This window comes from Mytilus californianus, unplaced genomic scaffold (assembly GCF_021869535.1).
Source record: "Mytilus californianus isolate M0D057914Y unplaced genomic scaffold, xbMytCali1.0.p SCAF_9, whole genome shotgun sequence".
Taxonomy (NCBI): domain Eukaryota; kingdom Metazoa; phylum Mollusca; class Bivalvia; order Mytilida; family Mytilidae; genus Mytilus; species Mytilus californianus.
Window position 1 is genome coordinate 70,410,257 of NW_026262745.1, and position 26,314 is coordinate 70,436,570.

General features: G+C 31.8%; 1 protein-coding gene across 1 annotated transcript; it reads right to left on the reverse strand.

The window, feature by feature from the left end:
• Positions 1-3,396: 3,396 nt before the first annotated feature.
• On the reverse strand, positions 3,397-25,801 carry LOC127715165 (uncharacterized). The gene is made up of 6 exons (XM_052221202.1): positions 25,595-25,801; positions 18,425-18,498; positions 12,221-12,522; positions 10,624-10,851; positions 10,280-10,343; positions 3,397-5,996 (listed from the first exon to the last, which is right to left on the reverse strand). The coding sequence occupies exons 3-6, from the start codon at positions 12,497-12,499 to the stop codon at positions 4,492-4,494; spliced, it is 2,076 nt and encodes a 691-aa protein (XP_052077162.1). The 5' UTR covers positions 12,500-12,522; positions 18,425-18,498; positions 25,595-25,801; the 3' UTR covers positions 3,397-4,491.
• Between the last annotated feature and the right edge of the window lie 513 nt (positions 25,802-26,314).

Genomic DNA, 26,314 nt, shown 5'->3' on the forward strand with positions numbered 1-26,314 from the left:
TTAAGAAATTGAAGTCAAATGGTGGCATTACAATCTTCGAAGGGATCTTGTGTATTGTATCAATAGCCACCGTCATTTCGCATTGACTTTATGAAAATTTGAAAGCTTTTTCGAATTATTCTAAAAAAATATTTATATGTGTTTCAAAAAGTATATTGTAAATAATCACACTACAGTTATTCATGAATAAATAAAAAAAATATATTATACTTATTTATCCAATCACAGCGCCCCAAAGTTAACTACCTTCACCTGCCTTGGATACACAAAAGGTCAACCTAATGCCAGGAAAAAGAAGTACTATTTGTTTCAAATAAGAGCAGTACCCATGTGTCTTGCTGTTAAAGTAGATAAATGGAGAATGTGTCCATGGGATACAGATGATACCCCGCATGCATATAACGTTATAAAGGGGCTTAACCCGAGAACGGTAAAAGTGATGCCACCCGAATTCAGACTTGATCTGTCTTTTGTGGTAATTAGCCATGTGTATAAGTTTCATAACATTTGGTTGAGGCAAATTAAAGTTAGAGAACGGAAACCAATTTTGGGACTTACGAACGGACGGACGTACGAACGAAAAATGGTAACACTTAATGCCCCCTCTTGTGACACCGAGGACATAACAAAAATAACATGAATGCAGAAGGACAGAAATCTTTTAATGCGTTAACCATGTTGCAGGTATTCATTTTCCTAAACATGTGTGGTTTGATAATTGATATGGTCATAATTATAAATTAACTGTTTAAAAAACTATGAATTTTTCGAAATGCTAAAGATTCTCTACCCCAGGAAAAGATTACCATAGCTGATTTTGGGAAACTTTTAGGAATTTTGGGTTTTCAATGCTATTCAACTTCTTATTTTATTTGCCCTTTTAACTTATTTTGATTCGAGAGTCACTGATGAGTCTTTGGTAGACGAAACGCGCATCTGGCGTATACAAGTTCGATCCTGGTATCTATGATGAGTTTATTGACAAGTAACTCCATCAGTTGAAATTATTCTGATTCAATTATATTTGTCTCCAACTGTTTTATCAGATTTATTTCTTGAACCTCGTAAAGTTATAATTTTTTTATTCAGTGTCAAATTATGGCCCCAAAATAAACCTTCTGCTTTGTACATTTATGCCAATACTGGCATTTTGTTTCGACATTTTATTTGATTCTGATTCAAGTATATTCGTCACCAACTGTTTTATCAGATTTATATTTTGAACCTCGTAAAGTTATAATTTTCTTATTCAGTGTCAAATTATGGCCCCGAAATAAACCTTCTGCTTTGTACATTTATGCCTATACTGGCATTTTGTTTCAAGATTTTATTTGAAAGCTTTCTTGATGAGTGTTTGGTAGGCGAAACGCGCATAAAAGTTTAATCCTGGTATCTATGATGAGTTAATTGACAAGTAATACATCCGAAAAAGTGATGCATAGCGAATCGAGGCTTTGCAAAATGCAAAACTTACGTTCATGCGAAATACGGTTGATGATATAGTACGAATTAAATTCAGACAATATATACATAAATAATGTAAATAACACATTATAAATTTGGTGTGTCCGAGGCACTTTTTAGGAAGACTCAAAATCAAAACACTGAAAGCTAAGAATGTGTAAACATCTGCTTAAGTGAGATGCCTTATAACAAAAAGGGACATAAACAGTATAGCTAATGTATTTAAGTTCAACTTCGTCTGAGGGAGTTGGAACCTTAATTGTTAAGGCCGGCTATGTAACTTAATAGATGTGGTATATGATTGTCAATGAGACAACTGTCCACTGTAGACTACATGACAAGGATGAAAGCAACATGTATATACTATAGTTTCTTCTTCTTTAGGAACATTCACATATGAACAATATATGACAGAGATTGGTTTTTAGACGGGGCATTTGTTTAAATCATTTCGCTAGTTTAAACAACTGTGAACAGAAGGAAGGCAAGCAATGACATAAATTCGAACGTAGTTATGTCTAAAACATGGTTCTTTGTTGTTCGATTCTTTTATTTGACATTTAATTGCCAAATTACTTTTTAAAAAAAATTGTGTTAGTTAAAATCGTTGCCAACACTTAATTGGTAATAGGAATTAGAATAAATTTGGTAATAATACATCCTTGCTTTCAAATATTTGGGTTTGAACGTTCCTGATGAAGGTTTATCCTAAACAGCGCTTCGGATGCATCACATTCATAAAGTATTATTTTCGTTTTATAAGTGACTTCCTTTTAAAAAATAACCGTGATAAGATTCAGACACATTCAGTATAGATGTACAAAAAGCAGCTTATGAAAAATAAACATTATACATGTTATACTTAAACTTAGTATGGAACATAAGACATAAGACATAAGACATAAGACTTAAGACATTAGACATTTTATTTCACTGAAACCCCCACATGGGGGATGTTAGTACAACATTTTAACAAACAATAAAAGTGTGAACAGATTTACATTAGAACAACATGGTAAACAAAGGTACAATGACAGTAAGTTTCATTTTAACGTATTTGTTGAGTCCCATGTTGAAACACAAGATTTCAATGTTTTGTACGTAAAAATGGCTACTTCGTTTTTTCTATCCCTCTTTAATATGTTTAAGAATTGGGAGACGTATGCACAATATGATGGTTGATGAATTGGTCTCATTCAAATTACTTACAGCTATGGATTATTTTAGTAGAAAAACAAAGGATATGGGGTATCCATCCATGATGACACAAAATCAGTAAATGCACAACAAAATACACACAAAAAACAAAGGAACAGCGATTTTATTGCTGTTCTTCATCTCAAAGTCACAGTGAGACCTCAACACGGAGCAAAAAAACTCTCACCTCACTGCAAGTTTAAGACGGCCGCTAGCACCGGCTGAAGCGGAATTCTTTGCAAAAATAATTTGGATAGACTTTGTAAGATGTAACACCACCCAATCGGGCCCGGTCGAAAAAGAACATACTGGGAAGTAGTACATATTTAAAACAAAATAGTTCATACACACAGGTGTAAATCTTAAACTATGTAGCATATATTTTAGTAATTAAGGTATCAGATGAAAGGTGAAGGACTGGTGATCCTTGTAGAGCACACAATTTACTGATAATTTTGAATAATACAAAAATGTATGATTGAATTCTAAAATTGAGAGCATATATTGCCTGTTTCTCAGATATGAAGTGCCTGGTTTGGTGTATCCAAAATTCCGATAACCAGTGCAGTACGGCCTGATGTATAAATACAGGTATATTGATCCCGCTTCCATAAAATGTTTTGAAGTGAAAAATTTAACGTGGATAGGAATGAGGGCCAAGAATAGGTGGTGTGCGTCTTATTAAAATTTTAGTAAATAAACTGTCCTAGCACGACTTTTGGCTACTGAACAACTTATTTGTGGTCAAAAGCGTAAAATAAAACACAGGTTATAAAGAGTCTTATTTAATTGCTATCATTGGCACCGAGTTTTTCAGTAAATGCAGTTGTCATAATCTGTAAGTAAGTTTTGCATACAAAACAACCCTAAAATATACCCCCTTTTATCCGCAAAAAAAAAAAGCAAGCACTCTGATTTCGTTTATGCATTTAATAACACAAAAAACTCTTGAAATTAATCCAAAGCAGTTTTCCGTGAGAAGTTTAAACCTCTTTACTTGTACATACATTTGGTATAAATGGAAAGGAAAATATATGATGTATCAAGGTATAGTATTTCTTAATCAAATTTTTACGATTTGAAATTAATGTAAAAATATGTATAAACACATATAGATATATAATGTTCCTATAACGTATGCACTATTATTTTAATGACAACCGTTTCTTTCAGTAACGATCTGAAAAGTGCAAAATGTCTCAACTGTTACTGTAAAGCTATCTACAGACTTGTTCTCTATTTCTTCCTCCATTCATCTACTGATGCAATACCTACAGGACATTCAACATCAAAATCTGAAAAAAGCTTTATTATTGGAAAATAAGTATTTTATTGGAGGACTCGGTAATTAATACAGTTGTGACAATCTTGAATGATTGAAAATTGGACATAAACGAGACTCAAAAGTTCATAACACCGAAATCCATAGACATTGAAATGACAATTGCAATCATTGATATCTCTTGGGAAATCGAAAGGATAGGTTTTTTTTCCTCATAGATATAATAAGATGTGGTATGAGTGTCAGTGAGACAAGTCACAATTTGTAAAAGTAAACCATTGTAGGTCAAAGTACTGTCTCATGTATGCAGTTGGTGTTTAAAAAAGAAATAATTGAAAAAAAGAGCCATTGCATATGATATGTGTGTGTCCACAAATACCTTACATAAAATCGTTAAAATGAATTCGATTGACCATACATCTGTAAAGATCAAATTGAAACGGATTGCGTCTGAAATTTCCCAACAATTACTTATCCTAGGAGGTTCTTAAAGATTTACTTCCATTTTCACATTCGTACAATTTTCAACCAAAATTGAAGATAACATTTCAACTACATATGTATATCTCATCTAAGCTACGAATCGCCTCTTCCTCAGTAATATAAATCCACTCTTCAGGGATATTATTTGCATTAGCTCTAAAGAACTGATGTAGTTCATCCTTCCTGTTGCACATAAGCCATTTCCAATATTTACATTCATCAGCTGCTTCGACAGGAAGGATTTCCCAACTATTGAAGGCTTGATCATAATTCGAAAATTGCAGAGGATCGTCTTCATTTGTTAGTTTAAAATATCTATCTGGCGATTTCATAAGGCTATTGCAATTTTCCAACATGATAATATTACTATCGTCGTTTATAGATCCGTAAACAACCAGAGGTCTATGTTGAATACACATATGTTTATTTCTTTGTGTAATATGTTCTATATCGCTATACTGACATGGCTCATGACAAAATGGACAACACTCAGTACAACCCCAAAGACATTCTATTATCTTGTTATACGGGTTGTCTGTCCATTGTACGTTATTACTTGTAGTATTCTTGAAGTTTGTTATGATTTCCCTTTTCATGCTATCTAAATTTGAACTAAACAGGTCAATAAATTCTTTGACAGACACATTACTTAGGGACTGAAAGTCCCCAAGGTCTTTCGACGAAAGTGGCATTGATTTTAAATTTTGCAAAAAACATTTTGCCCAGTCGGATAAATTGTTTATTTCACCTTTTCTATGATTTGTTGATGTTATTGCCAACTTAAGTTCACCAAAGACTTTTTCTACTTCCATTTTAGCAATTTCTGCGTACACATGCAGCTTATTCGGGCTTTTCTTATAAAAAACTATCTTGTCTGTAAATGATACAAGCCAGTTTTTTGCATATTCATTGGGATTAAAAATATATTTCATTATACTGCTGACGTCACTAGAATCAAAATCAATCATCATCTGTTTCAATACAAATGATTTTTGGCATTCAAACGTGAAGACTATTATAAAGTGTTGTATTTTTAAAGGCAATAAGGTTGATACATACCAGGAAACCTTTCTTAAAATTAAACATTTGAATTCTTTTGCAAAACTTGTCATTTTGTCTCTATCAGAAGCTGATCCTATTTCATGCGTTGTACTCATCGGTATCATATGAATATCTAGAATACGATCTTTCTCCCATTGTAAAAGCTTATTGTTTGCATCACTTAATAAAATTTTACTTTTCTTATTTAAACCTGCTATGATACGCTCGTTTGCATGTCCTGTTCTTATAACAGATTTCCTTAATTTCTCGTTTAATTTATCAACTATATTTTGAAATTCAGCCTTAATTTCTGCAATTTTTACAGCAAGTGTTTCTGCGGATTCGCATTTCATAATTTCACATGAAACTGTGCGTAATAGGGTTTCTTGGATCATTTCATACTGATTCCATTGGAATGTTTGTAGCATAGTTCTGGGATGGACTGTGGATGAGGGTTCTTTGGAAAAATCTCGAAAAGACTTTAGCCGAAGAAACGAAGCTGATTTTGATCTCCAACGCCTTTCAGAACCTGTCAAAAAAAACAATACTATATTATGTACATTACACACTCATAAATCTGAACTGTAAATTATATAGCTCTTCATTTTTGTCTGTACTTACAGACCCTTGGCTTTGAAATATATGGCTTTGAGTATTCCAAATAATGGTTAATCCATAAGAAAACCGCTTCGGACTCATTAAAGAGTACTAATTTTATTTTTATAGCTTTATGTCGATACCACATCTGGTGGGCTACTAGTCTCCGATGATATCATCAGCTCAGAAGTCAGTGCTTCAGTACTGCCATGATTTATGACAAAAAAATTCATAAATTGTCCGTTTTGAAATTGAGAAATTGTTAAGACACAAGAGTTCTAACTCATTTAGGCAAATAGAATGGAGAATGCAAACAGGGAATATGTCAAGAGACAACTACCTGACCAAAGAGCAGAAAGCAGCCCAAGGTCACAAATGGACCTTCAATGCAGCGAGAAAATCCCGAACACGGAGGCGGACATTAGTTGGCCCGTAAACAATAATGTATACTTGTTCAGCGAAATGGATGTCACACTAAAATTCCGAAACATACAATGCGACGAGTTTAGTATGGCGTCCATTTCGTTGAGCTAGTAAACCTGCGTCCTTCGAATAATTCAACAATAACTTTGCAGAAAAAATGAACTTAACAATAATATATAATGTCAACACTCAAGTGTTGACTACAAGGCTGGAGAATCTTAAATGTTTAATCTTGGTAACGCAGACATACGAAAATACGTTCACGTAGAAGAACAATAAACAAGTAAAACAGTATAATGATTTTCTTTCAAAAGCCTAAAATCGCAATAAACAATTTACAGGAGTTGATCTACATTTAATATACCCAGGTTGCTGATTTACCAAATGTGAAGTGTCTGTCCTCGGGGACCCCTTAATAAAGCGGGTCTTTCGATTAATAAGACTGGACGATTACTGAATCAAAGTTTTTGCAGTTTACATTTTCTTTGGTTAGACAGAAATGTCTTTTAGGTTTTGGATAATATTAAAGTTAAGACATAGAAAATAACAAGATATTTGGCCAGCAAATCTTAAGGAATGTGAAATGAAAGGAATATTTGTTAGCAAACGAAAATACAGTCGATTGCAGACAAGCATGACAGGAACTAAACGCACATTAGCGCCGCGCGCACATATTTTGTTCGTTTACTTCAATTACCCCGTTTTCAAGTGAACGCGCGTTTGCTATAATTACGATGAAGAGGTTAAAACGACGTTTTCTTTATATCCGTTTATTCGGTGGTTAACGGCCGTTGACTACAAATTTTGCTTGTTTACCTGTTGCGTGCACAAAAAAAAAAAGTAAATGACAGGAATGCTTTGCGAGTACATCTTACATGGGTAATTCAGGTATCGCTTTCAATATCTGTTTTCAGAAATTATTCGAAAATAAAACACTGCAAATCTGTTTTTAAAAATAAGTTTTATATGTGAAAAAACATTTATTACGGAAGATTTTCAAGACTTAATCTGAAACAGACGACGAATAATAGTTTCTGAAACATTTGTCCACAGACAGTACATTTTTTCTAAATCCTTACAGTAAAACAAGTTATATTTGAAAATGTAACTCGCGTTTACATTTTTATTTTCTAAAAGTTTGCGATTACGCTGAATAAACCTGGCATTTGCATGAAGTGCATATTTGTAAATACTGAGTTAACTTTTTCCGGTATCGTACTTGTTTAGCTTCGTCTGAACCCAAATGTACTGGTTCAGTGAAATTTGTTGTAATCTCACGAGAACGAAGGTGCAAGTTAAAGCTTGTCATCCGAAATAAACCGTAGTCATAGCTTATATGGCTCCATACTGTACAGTACTTGCAACCTTAGTCTTTACTTTTTTACCGTTCAATCAGCAGTCATAAATATGTCAAATATGAGTCATGTTCGCTTCAAGTTCACGTCATTTATCCGTCAAAAATGTTAGAAGAATTTGTTTGACTGATTAGACGAACTGATAAGACATGTTGCCCGTTATTAAATCATGGTGACGGAATCGTTGTTCCGTTTCACTTAATTGAAATATCGACACGAAAAAGTACAAAATGTTTGAGATCCGAGAATTTGTTTTATGTAGCAAATTTTTATTTTCAAAACTGTATGTTAGTTAGAATAGAAGTATAATATGGAGACAAAACTAACATTTAATACAATTTAAGGATACTGTTTTATCAATTACATTTGATGAAAACAAACTCTTCTTGAAGCACTAATAAACATATTTGTTTCAAATTGCCCTATGGCCAAAACGAACTTATATGAAATTAAACAAAAGTGTTATTATCTTTATTCCTATGTCATTCATATTTATAAAAAAAATTTACTAAAGAGGTACTAAAATGACAGATTGAAAATACCGGTGCATGATTTAAACATGTTAAAATAAACAATTTTTCAGAACAAATGTTCATTGTTTTCTCTTATTAGTATAACATATATAATGCAATATAGAAATTCACTTTAATACACGAATATTAGTAAAAAAAACCCAAGTGAAATGCATGTTTCTTTATCTATTTATATGAAATAAACAATAGTTAGATTTCATGACACTAGATTGGAAACTTGTCGCTGCTTTACGCTAAATAAGTCTTCCTGTGGCTTCTTTTTGGTTATTAGTGAGACCCAAAACAGAAAATATGGACATTTAAAATCCAAATGTATTTAATAAAGTTAGATGAACACGTTTTTATGTTTATAGTTAAAGTTGTATACGTTAGTCTATGAAAAGGTATGTATAATGAAATTTAGAGCGTTGGGTTTGCCCCGAGCACCTAATTTTATAGTACATATAATCATAAAAAAGTATAATCTGACCAATTTAGAAAATATTAATATATTCGAGTGACAATACACTGAATCGCGTCCTATTATTCATTTGCAATTACCTCCTCTGTGGTCTCGTTGTAGTGTTCTCGCCTTGAGTGTGGGAGGTAATAGGTTTGATCCCCGGCCGAGTCAAACCAAAGACTTTAAAATAGGTATTTTGTGCTTCTTCGCTAACCGCATGGCACTAAGAGTAAGAGCAAAGACCTGTCAGCCGAGAGTTAGGTGGGGTGACACTTCTTCCTGTGGACTGTTACCCTGTGAACTAGCACGTTAAAAAACAGCTCAGCGTGTCGACCTAGTACAAAGCAAGGTCCATATTCATATTATATCAATGTGTTCTCGTCCTGAATATACACTTAATTAGCACTGAAGTTAAACAACCATACATCTATTAATCCATCCATCATTTGCTCTTATTAATCAAACCTTAATACCAGCTACCTAACACATGTATATATGTTTATAACAGATATGGAAATCATCTTTGATGTTTATTTAGACAGATGCTAGAACAAAGAACTTATTTTATGGATTTGTTGTACCTGCTTTAAGTCACATTGAACACTTATATGATTTTTTAATTTCTTTTCTATAACTACACATACAATATAATCAGCTTTAAAAAATACGATTGTTTTTGGATTGCTTATAATAAGTAACCTTTATTTCAATATATATTAAAATGATTTTGTTTGGTTGTTATTTGGATAAAACAACGAGTCGTTTGAATGTGACAAGGCTATTTTCATTTTATTAATTCATGTATGAGTAATCATGTTTATTTCTAAACTTTCCTTTAATTATAAAAACAAAGTTAAGGTAGATTTACAGTATACCGCCATCTTGGATTGTACAATAGCAGTACACAATCGGTCTAGCTCTTTGCCTTAATCTGCAAATTAGGGACAGATTTGCAATTTAAGTGTAAGACTGTAATTGTATAAAGACAAATAAGTGATTTATGCATTATCCAAAATGTTTAAACAAATACCAAATATTTGTGTTTTTAAAATCAATTTTTAAACTTAGCCATTTAAGGGGAGATAACTCTTATAGTAAAAATTGTATACTGGAATGATAGTGAAATTTTCTTTATTAACTTGTAGCAAGAAAACAAGTTCGGTGACACCATTTTACTTTTTGTTTTCTAAAGCATATTATAAAACCTTTCTTTTCATTATTTATTTCAAATTCGATCTCACAGATTTTTTTTTATTCACAAAAGTGTGTTTTTTCATGAACAATCTATGCAAATTTGGGCAATTTAGCACGACTTGTAGCTTGAAAAATAGCACGGTGACCCATTCTTCTTATCGTATGTTTGAAAAAGCATAGTAAAATCTTTAGTTTAGCAAAGTGTAAGAAAATTCGAACTGACAAAATATATACCGATGATTCACCTTAATGAAAAATGAAAACAAACCTTTGCATATGGTTCCTGCAACCTTCCTCATAACACTAGATTTGAATGCGTCTTTTGTTTCGTCCTGTAAAATTCATTTTCCATTACATTAAAGTTTCATATCTCGTTATGTATGCAGAATTTATCTATATTTCTAAACGCTCCACATTAAGATATATCAAAAAAATAAGATGTACCTCTTATACCATAATTTATTTAACTTTATAAGATTTATAAGCATTGTTGGCCCACAGTAAAGAGTTATCCGTTATCCGTAAAAAAAAACGGTTGTTCACTAATGTATACACATATCTAAATTAAACAGTTTATACATAATGAAACTTCTTAAACATGGGAAGACTTACATTTTCCTGGCCCAATAATAAAATTTCATCCATGTTTTTTCTTATATACTTGGTGTCCTTGTTTTCCACTTTGATATGCTCAACTATTGGTTGTCTATCTATTTCTTTCTTGGTAACATTAACCCTATTGTCGTTTCCTATAATGAGGGCATTTGCTGATGGATTGTGTATCTCAACTTTTATGTTGTACTGGTTGACAGTTTGAACCAATTTGGTACCGACTTCGGTCTAAAAATTTCAATAGATATAAGAAGATGTGGTATGAGTGCCAATGAGACAACTCTTCATCCAAGTCACAATTTGTAAAAGTAAACCATTATAGGTCAAAGTACGGTCTTCAACACGGAGCCTTGGCTCACACCGAACCGCAAGCTATAAAGGGCCCCATAAATGACTAGTGTAAAACCATTCAAACGGGAAAACCAACGCATATTTCAGTCAATCATACATATTCCTTTTAACTAGCTAGTTTATCAAAACTAAACTATCTAAAAGCCTTCTATAATAAAGCTCATGCTTGTGATTACACTTTGAATTAAAAATTTGCCTTCTCGTCATCTTTTTGAAAACTTTCATTGTTAAAAGAGAAGGCGTATTTCTGTGTCTTATCAAGTAATGTACATGCATGATATCGTTATTGGTAGCAGCACTAATATATGTGATGGAATGTCCTTGTTTGAATCTTAGTCAAGTTTAATTTTGCGTCATTTAAAAAAAAGTTCAACATACATTTATTCATACGAATTATTGGGGCTTATAATTACGTTCTTTCCGAATTATTGCCTCCAATGTCTCTTGGAATAATGCTAGCTTCGAGTGAGAGGGGCTATTTATTCAAACCCGGGTCGGGTCAAACGAATGAATTAGCACGCTGAGCATGCAGGTTTCAAGACTAAGATCACCAACTGGTCTGCTCTGAGTCAGATTAATGTGTCCGGGAAGGGTGAAATGTCTGTACACTGTTACTTTGTAAACAAGTCCGTTTACAATCCGGATCTACATGTCGGTCTAGAAAAAGGCATGGATAATATTAATATCGCATTAGCACATTCTCGTCCTAAATGTTAATTTAATGTGAGGTCACATTACCGGGTAGTACTATTCAGTATCTTTTCAGACGAATCAGATTATTAATGTCTGTTGTTGTTTTAAACTGATAAAAGAAAGCTTTGAACATTCTGAAAATAGACTAAACAGATCTTGTTTGATTGCAAGCGATGCATCTGAACAGTACTGAATTTACCGTAATAAATTATTTTAAACATTTACCGAACTACTCTTTATGGCTAACTCAATTATTGATCAGTCATATAAGATCTGTCCAGATAAAAATGTCTGTTTCAGTTTAAAGTTCATATACCAGCGGAAGTATTAAAATTAAGTATTTAAAAACTACCTCCCCTACATCTTTCCAGAATTTTGATTTTTGGATTGCTTTTCATTGTTAAAATGCCCACCATACATCTAACAAGAAACATTATGGTTGTTTAATTAAGATTTATATTTTCATTGATGATTTTTGTAGCGAGGGATATGCCCAAAACTGAAAAATAAGCTTTAAAATAGTGCAGTTTTGCAAAATTATATTTTAACTTACTATTTGTGTGTTCTTGTCATCAAAGGTAACAAGTTCTGGGTTTTGTGAGTCAGGGATCTCAACATTAGAAACTGCTCCTTTATTTTGGCTATCGACTTGCTTAGTTTTGGTCTTCTTTGTGTTCGGAGCTTTATTTCCATTGTCTGTTTTTGTTCCTTTTAAACTATGGTCTAGGCTTGAGGTTTTGCTATCAATGTCTAGTAATGTTGTATCAATATGATCGTTTGAAACAGAGTTGAATTTCATACAAGATATAAAACCATGTACACAGTTTCCCATAATTATACGTTTTCTTTTTATAGCTGCAATAATAATACAAAGTAAGTTATAATAATCATTTGTAAAATTGACAGAGTGATAATATCACATAAACCCAAGAATTTTATTTTTTTATTAAATAAAACAAAGTTTAATTTTGGACTGTTTGGACTTTAATGTAGACCAATTTGAAAACAGGTCCCAAAATATAAAATCTAAATACCCGATAAGATTCAGTTTTCCAAAAAACCCTGCGAATTCAAGTTTTGTTAAAAATCAAATAAAGTTTAAATTTGGACCCTTTGGACCTTAATGTGGACCACTTTGAAAACAGGCCCCAAATTTCAAAATCTAAATACACGGTTTGATTTGGCATATCAAAGAACACCAATAATTAAATTTTGATGAAATCAAACAAAGTTTAGCTCTTGACCTTAATATGGGCCAAATTCAAAAACAGGGCCCAAAACCCAAACTCTAGATATACTGTTAGATTCAGCATATTAAGAAACCCCAAGAATTCAAGACTTTGATTTAAACCCCATTGAAATTGGTCAAGAAATAATCAATTTATACAATGTATTACAAAAGAATTATTTTTGATCTTTTTTTTCCTAAACCATCACCCCACAATCAATCCCAACCTTCCTTTTACGGTAAGGAATGTTTTGGTACAATTTCATACCGACCCATAGACTTATACTGAAGTTATTGTCCAGAAACCAGAAAATCCTAGTTTTGTTGCCCCTTTTCGGCCATAATTGCGAAACGGTTTGGGTCAGGACCCCTAAAGTCAATCCCAACTTTCCTTTTGAGGTATACAACCTTGTGGTAAAATTTCGTAGAGATCCATACTCTTATACACAAGTTATTGTCCTGAAACATGAGAAATGCTTGTTTTGGCCTCTTTTTGGCCCTTAATTCCTATACAGCTAGCACAATAAACCACCCCCCCCCCCCCCAAAAAAAAAAAAAAAAAAACAAATTCAAAACCTTCCTATTGTGGTATTGAACCTTGTGCTAAAATTTAATAGAGATCCATAAACTTATACATAAGTTATTGTCTGTAAATAAGAAACATATTGTTTTGTTGGCCTCTTTTTGGCCCCTATGTACTTAACAGCTACGACAATAACCTCCAAAATAAATCCTAACTTTCCTATTGTGGTATGAAACATTGCGCTAAAATTTGATAGAGATCCATATACTTATACTCAGTTGTTGTCTACAAACCAGAAATATGATTGTTTTTGGCCCCTTTTTGCAAAACAGCTACGACAACAACCCCCAAAATCAATTTGAATACCAAAAAACTAAAACATCTAAATACACAATTAGATACAGCATATGAAAGAACACCAATAATCTAATTTTTGAAGAAATCAAACAAAGTTTAATTTTGGATCCTTTCGACATTGATATAGATCAATTGAAAAACAGGACCCAAAATCCAAATTCTAAATACCGAATTAGATTCTGCATTTAAAAGAACCCCAAGAATTCAAGACTTTTAATTAAACCCCATTGCAATTGCTAAAGAAATAAGCAATTTATACAAAGTATTACAAAAGTATTGTTTTTGGCCCTTTTTAACTAAACCGTCAGGGACATAACCCTTAAAATCAATCCCAAACTTTATCTAACGGTAGAAAACTTTGTGGCACAATTTCATAGCAATCCATAGACTTATACTCAAGTTTTTTTCCAGAAACCACAAAATCCTAGTTGTTTGCCCCTTTTCGGCCCTAATTGTTAAACGGTTTAGGCCATGAATCCCAAAATCGATCCCAACATTTATCTTAAATTATGAAACCTTGTGGTAAAATTAAAGAGAGATTCATAATCTTATACACAAATTATTTTCTTGAAATATGGAAAATGCTTGTTTTTGTTCCTTTTGTGGCCACTAATTCCTCAACAGCTACGACAATAACCCCCATAATAAATCCCAACCTTTCTATTATGGTATAGAACCTTGTGATACAATTTAATAGAGATCCATGCACTTATACTCAAGTTATTGCCTGTGAACCAGAAAAAATAATTGTTTTTGTTAGCCCTTTTTGCCCCTTATTCCTAAGCAGCTACTTAAATACCCCCAATATAAACCCCATCAATCCTATTGTGGTATGTAACCTTGTGCTAAATCTAATAGAGATCCTTACACTAATACTCTCGTTATTGTCTGCAAACCGGAAAATTTGTGGTTTTTGCCCCTTTTCGAACCCATAATAATCAAACTGTTTGGGCCAAAAGTCAATCCCAAATTTCATTTTGAAATATGGAACCTTGTAGTAAAATGTCATAGAAATCTATACTCTTATGCACAAATTATTGTCATGAAACATGAAAAATGCTTGTTTTTGGCCCTTTTGGACCCTTAATTACAAAACAGCTATGACAATAACCCCCTGATTCAACCTCTACGTTTCTATTGTCGAATGGAACCTTGTGTTGAAATTTAATAGAGATCCATCTACTTAAACTCAAGTTATAGGCTGTGAACCAGACAAAATAATTGTTTTCTTAGATCCTTTTTGACCCCTAATTCCTAAACAGCTATGACAATAACCCCAAAAATCAATCCCAACCCTCATATTTTGGTATAAAACCTAATAATAAAATTTCATACAGATCCATACACTTATATTCAAGTAATTGTCTGCGAACCAATTTATTGTCTATGAACCACTGATACTCAAGTGATTGGCTGTGAACAAGACAAATAAATGTTTTATTAGGTGTTTTTTTGCCCCTAATTTCTTAACAACTACGATATTAACCTCCAAAATTAAACACAACCTTCCTATTGTGGTGTGGAACCTTGTGCTAAAATGCAATAGAGATATATAAACTAATACTCAAGTTATTGTCTAAAAACCAGAAAAATAATTGTATTTTGCCACTTTCTGGTCCTTAATTACAAAACAGGTAAGACAATAAACCCCAAAATCAATCCCAACCCTCCTATTGTGGTATCAAACCTTGTGCTAAAATTTCATACAGATCCATACACTTATACTAAAGTTATTGTCTGAGAAACCAGTTATTTTTTTTATGAACCAGTAAACCTGACCTGTTTTGGCCCCTGATTATAAAACCGCTAAGACAACAACCCCAAAAGTCAATCCTAACCATCCTTTAGTGGTATGGAACTTGTGCTAAATATCATAGAGATCCATACACTTATACTTAAGTTATTGTCTGCGAACCAAAATGTCTTCAGACTTCGCCATAACATAAAAGGGACGCAAAAAAATGTGCGGTCGCATAAAAATTGATAGTAACGATAACGTTATGATATACAAGTATTGCCTTCATCATAATTTGATATGATAATATAACAGATAAGAAAATCATGAGAAAATTATTTTCGCAAAGGTCAGCAAAACTTGTATTATTATACTTATTTTACCATGAGGTAATAATACTTTTTTGGACGGGGATATTTCTTCGGCCCAATTTTACGATGTTTATATATCCCAACCTCGTTGCAATGCCCGTGTCTGTAGTGACGTTTTTGGATTTCAATGAACGTTATTTCTGAGTACTAGTAAATTATAAAGTCAAGGATTCGCAACCACAAATTACTTTTTACTTTACTAGTAATTAATTTTTTTATAGATACAAAAAAAATGAAAACAACACGTTATTAATTTCATGCTTCCGAAGCGCTTTTCTGAATTTGCCTTCATCAGGAACGCTCAAAGACAAATATTTAAAAGCAAAGGATGTATAAGAACCAAAACAGTTGAAGAGCTATATAACCAAAAAGTACCCAAAACATAGCCAAATCCATCTAAGGTCAACTTTGCCTGAGGGAGTTGAAACCTTAGTTTCTTTATAATTTTGAAATTTATAAATGGACAATTTTAGAAAGGTTTGTTATTAATCATGTCAGTAACGAAGTACTGACTTCTAAGCTGATGATACCCTCGGGGACTGATATTCCACCAGCAGAGGTATCGACCCAGTGCTGTAAAAAATGAAAACAACATGTTATTAATTTCATGCGTCCGAAGCTCTTTTCTTGATTTACCTTATTCAGGAACGCTCAAAGCCGAATATTTAAAAGCCAAGGTAGTATAAGACCAAACCAGTTAAAGAGCTATATAACAAAAAAGTACATAAAACATAGCCAAATCCATGTAAGGTTAACTTTGCTTGAGGGAGTTGAAACCTTAGTTTCCCAAACATTGGTTTGGAAGTTTGGCTGAAAACTTATTACACACGGAGTAGCATGTCGTAATTTTTACGGTGATGTTATTTATTGAGTCAACTAATTCGGATACGATCCGGGTAATCTCAATAATTGTTTAAATAAACGTATTCTAAAAGATAAACACTGTAATCAATTCTTTGAATATATTTGTCATCTGTATAAATATTGATTTTGTTATAATTAATTTTAAACCCAACTCAATAACACTGCTAATACTGCTATACACCTATGAACTTTCACGGTTCAAATTTGGTTGAAACCTTTATTTTGGCATTACAAAAAATAAATTTATTCTATGACTGTCAATTATGTGTTTACACTAAATCGATTAGAAGTTGGATGTATATTGATTGAAATTTTAGTCTGCGATACATGATTTTATTAGTTTGAATTGATTTTTAGTAACTGCGAGTACTTTAGGATCTTTACATTGTGTTATTGTGCTTTTTATCGATCTGATGATGAGTTAAGCTCTTTTGAACTGATTTTTATAATTTGTTCTTATGCTGTGCAGTAACACCACTGTCCCTGTTTAGGGGAAAGTTGTGCGGCCACAAACCTGATTAACCCTGTCACACTCTGTATGTGCCTGTCTCAAGTCAGGAACCTGTAGTTCAGGGGTTGTTTGTTTCTGCATATCAAATCTGTTTATAGTTAATTATTAATTAAATCAGGCCGTTAATTTTCTTGTTAGAAATTGTTTTTCATTTGTCATTTCGGGGCCTTTAAAGCATGGTATGTGGTAAGAGTTTTGCTCATTGTTGAAGGACATACCGTGTCCTATAATAACGAACTTGTTATACAAAGTTTCCTAAAAGTAAGAAAATTTAAGAAAGTATAACAAAACTACCGTACTTCAAGGCAAACTCCTAAAGAGGAAAGATCATAAAAACTAACAAAATCAAATGATATCAATCAACGGAAAAATGAAAAGCAACTACCGTATTCCTGACTTGGAACAGGCAATTCCCGAACAAAATGATGGGTTAAATCTGGTTTTATAGCTAGCTAAACCTCCCACTTGTATGACAGATGTTTATAGTTCCGTTATATTGACAAAATTCGGTGAGCAACCCAAACAGTCATAATAGGTTAATGTGAAAATAATTGGGATCTAGCAGCCAAACACAGATATACAACACAACTGCCAATAAACTGAAACAAACATACACGTTAATCTAGCAAAGACGTTTTTGTCTTTGATAGTACATACCGTATATAGTATAGTAACATGTCAACCCAGACACGCATGAATTTAGTAATAATTTTATAAAGCCCCACTTTGACATTTAGACTAAACACACCAATAACGGTGCAATTCCTTTTTTTGCCGTATCAAATGTATGTAAAGTAAATTATATATTGGGTCTTTTTTGTACATCAATCCTTCAACGTTTTTATAAGGTTGATACCTGTGCTGGTCTACTGTTCCATAATCCATAGTCAGTACTTCGGTAATTAGATATATTAGATAGATTATTGAAATTTATGAAATGATTGTTTAATTCAGGAATGTATCCTCCTCGTGCATAGCTCTAAATCCTGTCCAGAACTAGCTTATTTTTTGTACTTTTAACGTTTTATCAGAGTTTTCAAGTTTGAACTGGGTCTTGAAATTTTAGCCTCGAGTAGAAAATACAATTTTTGCCTTTCAGTCGTGATGCTTAATAAAGAGAACGAAGTGATCTATCCAAAAAGATGTTCTAAAAAGTGTCTCTACTTACCGAGTTTGAGGTTAATATTCGAGTTCCATATCAGGCTGACCAAAGACTTTGTGTTTATTCCATCATTTTCTATCCTGAAGACGAAGAATACATGTATGCAATTGGGAATGATTGTTTTATGCATAAACAATTTTGTATTTTTCTCATTCATTTCCTCATGAATATTAGTATTCGGGACACAACGAAAATCAGATTATTTGTATTTTAAAAGAACAGATTGAATCAAAGTTTGAGTCGATGATGGTAAAGTTCTGCCTACAAAGTCATACCAAGATAAATTATATGAGATATAACGAGGTTGTCTTTATTTTAAAATGTCACATTTCTAAGGGCTTTTTTTGATTTACCTCCACCGGCAGCGCTCAGACCAAAACACTTCAAAGCCATGGATGTATAAAAACGTAAAAACGTGAGTAGCTTTAGGACCAAAACGTATCTAAAAGGAAAGCTTATTTCATCTTTGGTCAACCTTACCCAAGGGAGTTAGAACCTTAGTTTTTAAAAAAGATATTTCTGAACTTATGAACGGAGAATTCAAAAACATATGTTATTTATCATGTAAAAACATCTATAAATTTTGTTTATATTGTTTTGAGTTTAAAGTCATGTTTTCCTCTAATGATTGTATTTGTATATATATTTTCTATTGATCGTAATTGTATTTATCTTTACAAACCTGATGAAACCTAAACATTTCATTTTTGACAAGGTTGAGTTTTTATTTCAAGCCACATTGTTGAACAAAACCACGGCCTTTGTGCTGAGGTCAATACTTGATATGGTTTGTAATGTAGGCAAATTATTAGTCATGATAATAATTACTGCATATATATGTACATATATAACATGTATAATGAATTTAATAGCGATATAAAATCTCATATAAAAAAGAAAATAAACAAGGATCAAAATTTAAGTGTATTTACACATACAGCCTGTTTTCAAAGTAAAAAAAAACCAGAACTTTACCTTAATAAATTTTGGAAAGACTTTCTTTTATTCAGAATGAATATTACAATTGTTAACATGCTTTACAAAATAAATCTTAAATCTTTTCCAGAATTCTATAAACGGTTAATTTAATCATCGGTAGAAGTAACAGGAGATTAAACAATTATACAAAGAAATTTTCTTGAGTATGGAAAACAACTTATATGGGAAAATATCTTATTAAAGAAAATGGGAAATGACTGTTCCTTCAAACACTGATTGATAGTAATAGTGTTTACATTGATAACATAATAGATGAAAACGGATACATCTTATCAGAAACTGTACTAAAATATTTAAGAATAATAGATTAGACTGGGTTAGAGAATTTTCATTAGTTAAGAAAGTTATAACAAAGCACTAGCAAAATATTATAAAACAAGAAATTTCTTACAAAACTGTGGTCAATAAAAAAAATTCGGAAAAGTTAAAAACACTACTAAAATTCGAAATTTTACAAAATATGAGCAACAAAAAAGTATACTTTTACTTGCAAGGGCAATATATACACGACAAACCTACAGGAGTTTAATCTGGGAAATAATATTTAATAAAAAAATGGCTACAGAATTTTAGTCTCTAATTTTTTTAACTTTATTTTTAATCATCTTGAAAACAACAAATTTAAAATGTTTAGATGACAAATAATACATAATATACTAGCCTGTAATTAGTTACTTCATAAATAAAAAATAGAACTAAGTATTGTGTGCTTCCATTATAAGTAACTTGATAATGATTATAAACATTTCTTTTTTTTCCTGTTAATATAATCTAATTGTTGGCATTAAATTGACCAACTTTAGGCATTTCTAAAAATTGAAAAAATTTGATATGGATATACTTAGTCTTGAGTTTAGTAACAGGGTATATAACATTGAAGACGAAGTTAATTTTAATATAAACTTCTTATTAACCATAATATTCTTTTTCATCTATTAAGCATATCATATGTCTGACAAGAAAGAGAAGTTCAATTATATCTTTAAAATATCAAAAATGAAATCTTGGACATTATAAGTATTCATAAAATCAGAAACAAACAAACAAGCAAATTATACATAAAGCATGGGAATTTTTTGAATTCCTTTAGTGTTATTAAGTGTTAGTTCTAGCAAACGATATGTACATGTACTGTTGTACATTAGCCTTGACTGTACATTTATACACGACTGTACATTTGTTATTTCAGTTTCGTATGTATGTACTGATACCGCTCCTTTTACAATTTACAGGTACATTGAATAAGAATTGTATGTAATATGTTTATTCCTGTTCACTACGCGAACATATGATTAGCAGATGACCAAGTAAATTACACACCATGATGTACCGTTATTGCATACATATATTAAAGATCACTTGTATTTTCGATACTTAAACTTGACAGAGGAATAAAAAGGACTAATTTAAAAAGTAGTTTGTAGTATAAATAATGTGTAAATACAAAAAAAAATCTTACTCCATGAGTTTAGACTGTCTGTTACACTTTAGACGTGTAAGCTTAAAAAACGTTCAAAAATAGCCTTCGTCGACAAAAATCAAGATTTATGATACAAAAATATCATAATCAATTTCCACGTTCAGTGAAGCTTTAATAAAATTATATACAAGGGGACGAAATGTACTGTATGCCGGTAAACATTTGATTATGTAAAACTGTTTTAATATATAAATATATGTAAGTTTATAGAGTTATCTTACTGAATATTTCCCCTATATATTCAATAACTAATATAAAGGGATAATTAATTGAAGCTGTAAATTAAGTAAATTGTTAACAGTATAGGTGAAATAACATTGATTTATTTGTCTTAAAAAAGTTATTTATCATGTCAGTACCGAAAAACTGACTACTATACTCAGTGTGATGATACCTTCTATAACCAACAGTAAAGAAGCTGTGGTATCGACCCAGTACTAGAACACGTAATTTGTGCATACAAAGCGTCTTTCCGGAATTTATTTCATCAGGTACGCTCAAATCCAAATGGTCCAAAGCCAATGAATTAGAAATACCCAAAATACGGCATGATCTACATGACAAAAAAGTGACATAAAAAATAGACAAAATCGTTTTATGTAAAATTAAGCCTGAAGGAGTCTGAACCTTCGTTAATTTTTCCCCGTCAAATAAAATTCTTTTTAGAGGGAAGGGTATTTAAGAATATCATGTTCATCTGTCTATCCGTCTGTCCTTCTGTCTGTTTGTTGGTCTGTCTGTCTCTCAGTCTGTTCTTCTGTCTGTCCCGCTTCGTGTCGAGCGCATTACTTTTTCACCTTAAAACTTAGGTTAACCAAATTTAGTATGCAGTTACATAATGGGCTTGTAGTGTGGCACATACCACAGCAAGTGAATTTGACGTTTACTTAGACTTTTCTCTACTATGATTGTAAAACATTGTCCAATTCGTGTCCGGCTCATATATTTTGTACCGTAAAACTTAGGTTACCTAACTTCGTATGTTCTGCGCATAACTGTTGTATTGTAGAACGTAGGTTGACAAAACTTGAAATGCTGAAGCATCATGGGATTGGGATGTGTCATATATCAAAGTTAGTTCACTTTGACCTTGACTTTGTCAATTGACCCCTATGATAGTTGAACATTGTCTGACTTGTGTAAGGTGAAGAACTTTGTAATGTAGCACTCAGCTTGACCAACCTTTTATGCAAATATAAACGTCCTGTTTTTGCAGATGTGCATACATACAATATTCATAAGTTACAAATTTTGTTGTTGCAAAAACAAAACACTATGAAAAATAGACAAAAGCTAAACTCAATCAACGACCATCAAATCCAGTCGAAATTATTATCAATATTCCTATTTGTAACCTACGTGCAATATTCAGCTCGTAACTAAGTATTATATAACTATAGCAGTGTTTCAGAGGTCCAATTCTGTTTCTTTCATTCAGCAGCACATATTTAACTCTTTAAGAACGTATCCATAAAATAAATGTATGCACAAATATATTAATACAACTCCAACATAACAGACTTGTCTCCGTTTGCAACCACTCAAACGGAATACAGTGATGCGATATACAATTGGCGAATTGAATTGCTAGAAAGCATTCGGAACACTGTGGGGACAGCTAATGAACATATTATCTGCCATTAGGCTTAGTTTATCGTCGATGTCAGCTGTTTTAAATATAGTATCTTATTTCTAATAAAGCAAGCGTATATTAAATTTGTATAAATCAACAGGTCTTTTGGATTTGTAATGGACGTTTTGATGACTCTAGTAGAAAATATACATTTCAAAATAAAAATGGATGTAGTGTAAAATTCCACTAAAAAATCATAAAAAAAATAACAAAATTAAAATAACTGGAAAAATTGCAAAAAAAACAAACTCCGAAATTTTGCTATAATAAAAAAAAAAAAAAAATTTTTGGCCAAAATTCAAAAAAATTTAACCCCCCCTCCCCAAAAAATATTAAAGTTATGTTTTACAATGAACAGCAACATCGGTGTTGGAATGTGAAGTTGAGTTTCTTCATAAGAATTACACCCAGGTACGAAGATTGGTAAAGGAACGCTTCATAAGAAAATATCATCTATAAATTCAAACTTTATATTTCAAGCTATAAAATGGGTTACATGTTCCTCTTTCTGATGAAGTTCTACTAATTTACACAAAACCCCTCGTTTTATTACAGAGTACAATATTAAGATTGATCAATTCGCAGCAACGAAACAGAGCCAATAAAGAAGCAAACCTTTCAAAATAAATGTTTTATACAGTATTTAAAATGTAAATTAGAAAAAAATATAGCATAAATGCTTGTGGTCGTTGAACACATTAAGATGATCCCTTCTCAAAAAGGTTACCTGTCGTTATAATCTTAGGTGTAAGGGGCGGTATCGAATAGATTTCGGAAATTTCTATTTAGCACTCTTATTTCAATAGCTTGTAAGCAGCAGCCGTCTTTAAAGGATATATGGATTGAAAACTGAGGCGTTGGGATATAGTACATTTTTGTAACTAACATGAATATGTTTACTCCATTTGCAGGCACGTTGCACATATAAATGAAAAGGGTCATACTTTAACAATTAAAATCATATATTTTGGGGACTCTTTAAATAGAATGGTGGGAATATAAACGTTATATTCAAAATTCAGAGCGTTCTTCTAAAATGACAGTCACGAAAAACGCTGAATATCAACAGTAAAAAAAAATCAAAATGAATAAAAAAATATACAAATATCAGTCTTTAATCCATAGCTAATTAATCAATGAGTAAGTGAGCTTAATTGATTAGTATTTTTGGTTAATAAAAATGAATGATCTTGTCTATGAGTTAAAATTTAGTTTCGATACCTTTTAGTACACAAAATTAGTTTCCCCCTTGTCTTTTTTTAACTATCGACCAAATCTTCTATACAACTTAGTTATAATTGATTCTATTGCTACAAGGGCGAAACACGACTATCATGGATTTGGTCCGTTCATTTACTTTAATCTATGTAAAATTATATTAAAGAGAAGAAGTATATGTTGGTATAAAGAATACTAGTCATACTAGGAGAAACGGTTTGGGGTCAGTTGCAAAAGTTTTTTTCCATACAGTTGACATAGTGTATTCAAGAATAAAAAAAACAATTGACAGCAAATGAACTAATCAATCAAAATTTATGTATATCACAACAAAAACTCAATAAGTTATATCAGAAAGATAAAAAATCAAAGTGGTTTATTTCTAAACATTGCTATAAACGACTTTTAGTTTTCAATACTGTACATGTATTTTAAATGATTGGTTTCGACAAAAATTAGTCATCGAATTCCTTTGATGACTAAACCATTAAAACGCTTAGAAAAAAAGTAAAACAGTTTTGAACTGTTAAAGTGCCTAACAAGTTTTTATGAGGTAGTCGAATGCAAACTTAAAACGATTGAATTGTATTATCATTTACAATATTAATCAGATCGTTAATATTTTGACTTCATTTACCTAATGCTTCCATTTTGGATTAAATTTGATTCATATTAGCACCAAAACAGACTGAAAATGGCATTGATCTGTTTAGTAATTCAACGTTTCATTTTGTGTAGACGTGCATAAATTATAAATCAGTGTTTCTATAAGACGTTATGATCTTTTTATTATAATTCCAGTTTGAATACTTAAATTGAGACCGAAGTCACACGCACCTGCAACGAGCGGGGTTCGAACTAAGAACCTCAGTGTTGACAGGCTGGTACGCACTATAGATGAACTATTTGGTCCAAACAGACATCAAGCCCCTGTTAATATAAATGCGAATTACAGCTAGAAACACAATGAAATTGAGGATACACAATGGCACATGTAAAAACATTAACAAAATATCAAAAGAAATATACGAGATTTAAAAAGGAGACAAATAGACATACATTTGTCAAAAGTTGTTGTCGGAAATAGCACACAAACACCAGTACACATGAATGTATCTTATTTAATTTCCTTATAGCGGTATATATTTACCATGTTTACGGATCTGGATCACGTCACTAACCTTAACTTGTCGTAATAGTATGATACAATAGTATTATTTCTATTGAAAAAATCAAAACAAAAATATTTAAAGGAAGTACTTTTTGTCACGTAAACAATGATGAAACAAAGATGACTGTCAAATGAATTACTCTTCCACAGACATTGATCGTCATATAATATATTCATACTTTGATTCAATCTTCTTAATTTCTGTTTTTCAAATACACGTTACATGTATATTTATTAAAAAGTCTAAACAACGGTATTTCAACCGAATAAAACATTTAGGTGGATCCAAAATACCTAAATGACTAAAATGTATTGATGTATTTTTTGGTTACAGCTATGACTATATAAATATTTATCGGTAAGCTAAACAATAAAACGATGTGTACGCATCTCATGGGTTATTCTTCATCGACAAATAAGTGTAAACTCTACGGCAGAATATAATGTCACTTATTTAAGAAGTTTGTTTTTTCCTGTTTATATTTTCGTCATATTGATTTTGTTACACTTCCATTTTGGTTTAAACTGGAATAATAAAAGCACAAAACAGGTTGAAAATGGTGTTATCTGTTTAGATGATATTCAAACGTTTCATCTTGAGTAGACTAGCGTAAATTATAATTCGGTGTTTCTTAACAATATTTAATTTGTTATTGAAACCGAAGTCATACGAACCTGCAACTATAGGGTTCCAACTAAACTCCTCATTGTTGACAGTCTGTTCAGCACTATAGATGAACTATTTAGTCCAAAACAGCCACCGAACCCATTGTGAAGATAAATGCTTATCCATGTACAACCAGAAACAAACTTCAGTTTAGGATGCACAATTGGACAGGTACAAACATGAAAGATATATCAACAGAAATATACAGGACTAAAAAAGAAAAAAAAACAAATAGACAAAGTTCACATTAGTGTATCTAATAATATGTCCTGTATGTATGTGTGTATATGTTTATATATATCCGATTAACATAATATTTCAAACAACAAGGAAATTAAAGTAATTTTAACAAGTTCAAGTGTAGGCAGGAATTACAAGGCTATTTACGTCATACACATGATACAGTTTGAATTCTTGTAAAACAATCTACATTCAAATATGATATCTGAACAAATATAATGTAACATGTGTAATATTGGTTTCACGGAAGTGTTTATGTTCTCTATTGTTTTTCATATTTCATATAAAATATATCTTTCTCTCTCAAAATATTTGAAAAGATCCTATGCATGCCAATTCAATTCAGACCATTTTTTTTAAACGCGTTTCATATAGCTTAGAATTAATTCCTTCATATGAAATAAGGACAGGGGTATAATTGCAAATACGGCTTTCAACAAAGAACAAACCCCATAGCTTACAATAAGCTATAAAAGACCCCAATTTGA

Excerpts from the sequence above, each read along its gene's own strand:
- LOC127715165 (XM_052221202.1), bottom strand. The coding sequence starts at position 12,499 with ATGGGAAACTGTGTACATGGTTTTATATCTTGTATGAAATTCAACTCT. Across the intron at positions 10,852-12,220 it reads ATGACAAGAACACACAAATA|ACCGAAGTCGGTACCAAATT; the intron begins GTAAGTTAAAAT and ends TGAAATTTTTAG. Across the intron at positions 10,344-10,623 it reads TATTATTGGGCCAGGAAAAT|GACGAAACAAAAGACGCATT; the intron begins GTAAGTCTTCCC and ends TGAATTTTACAG.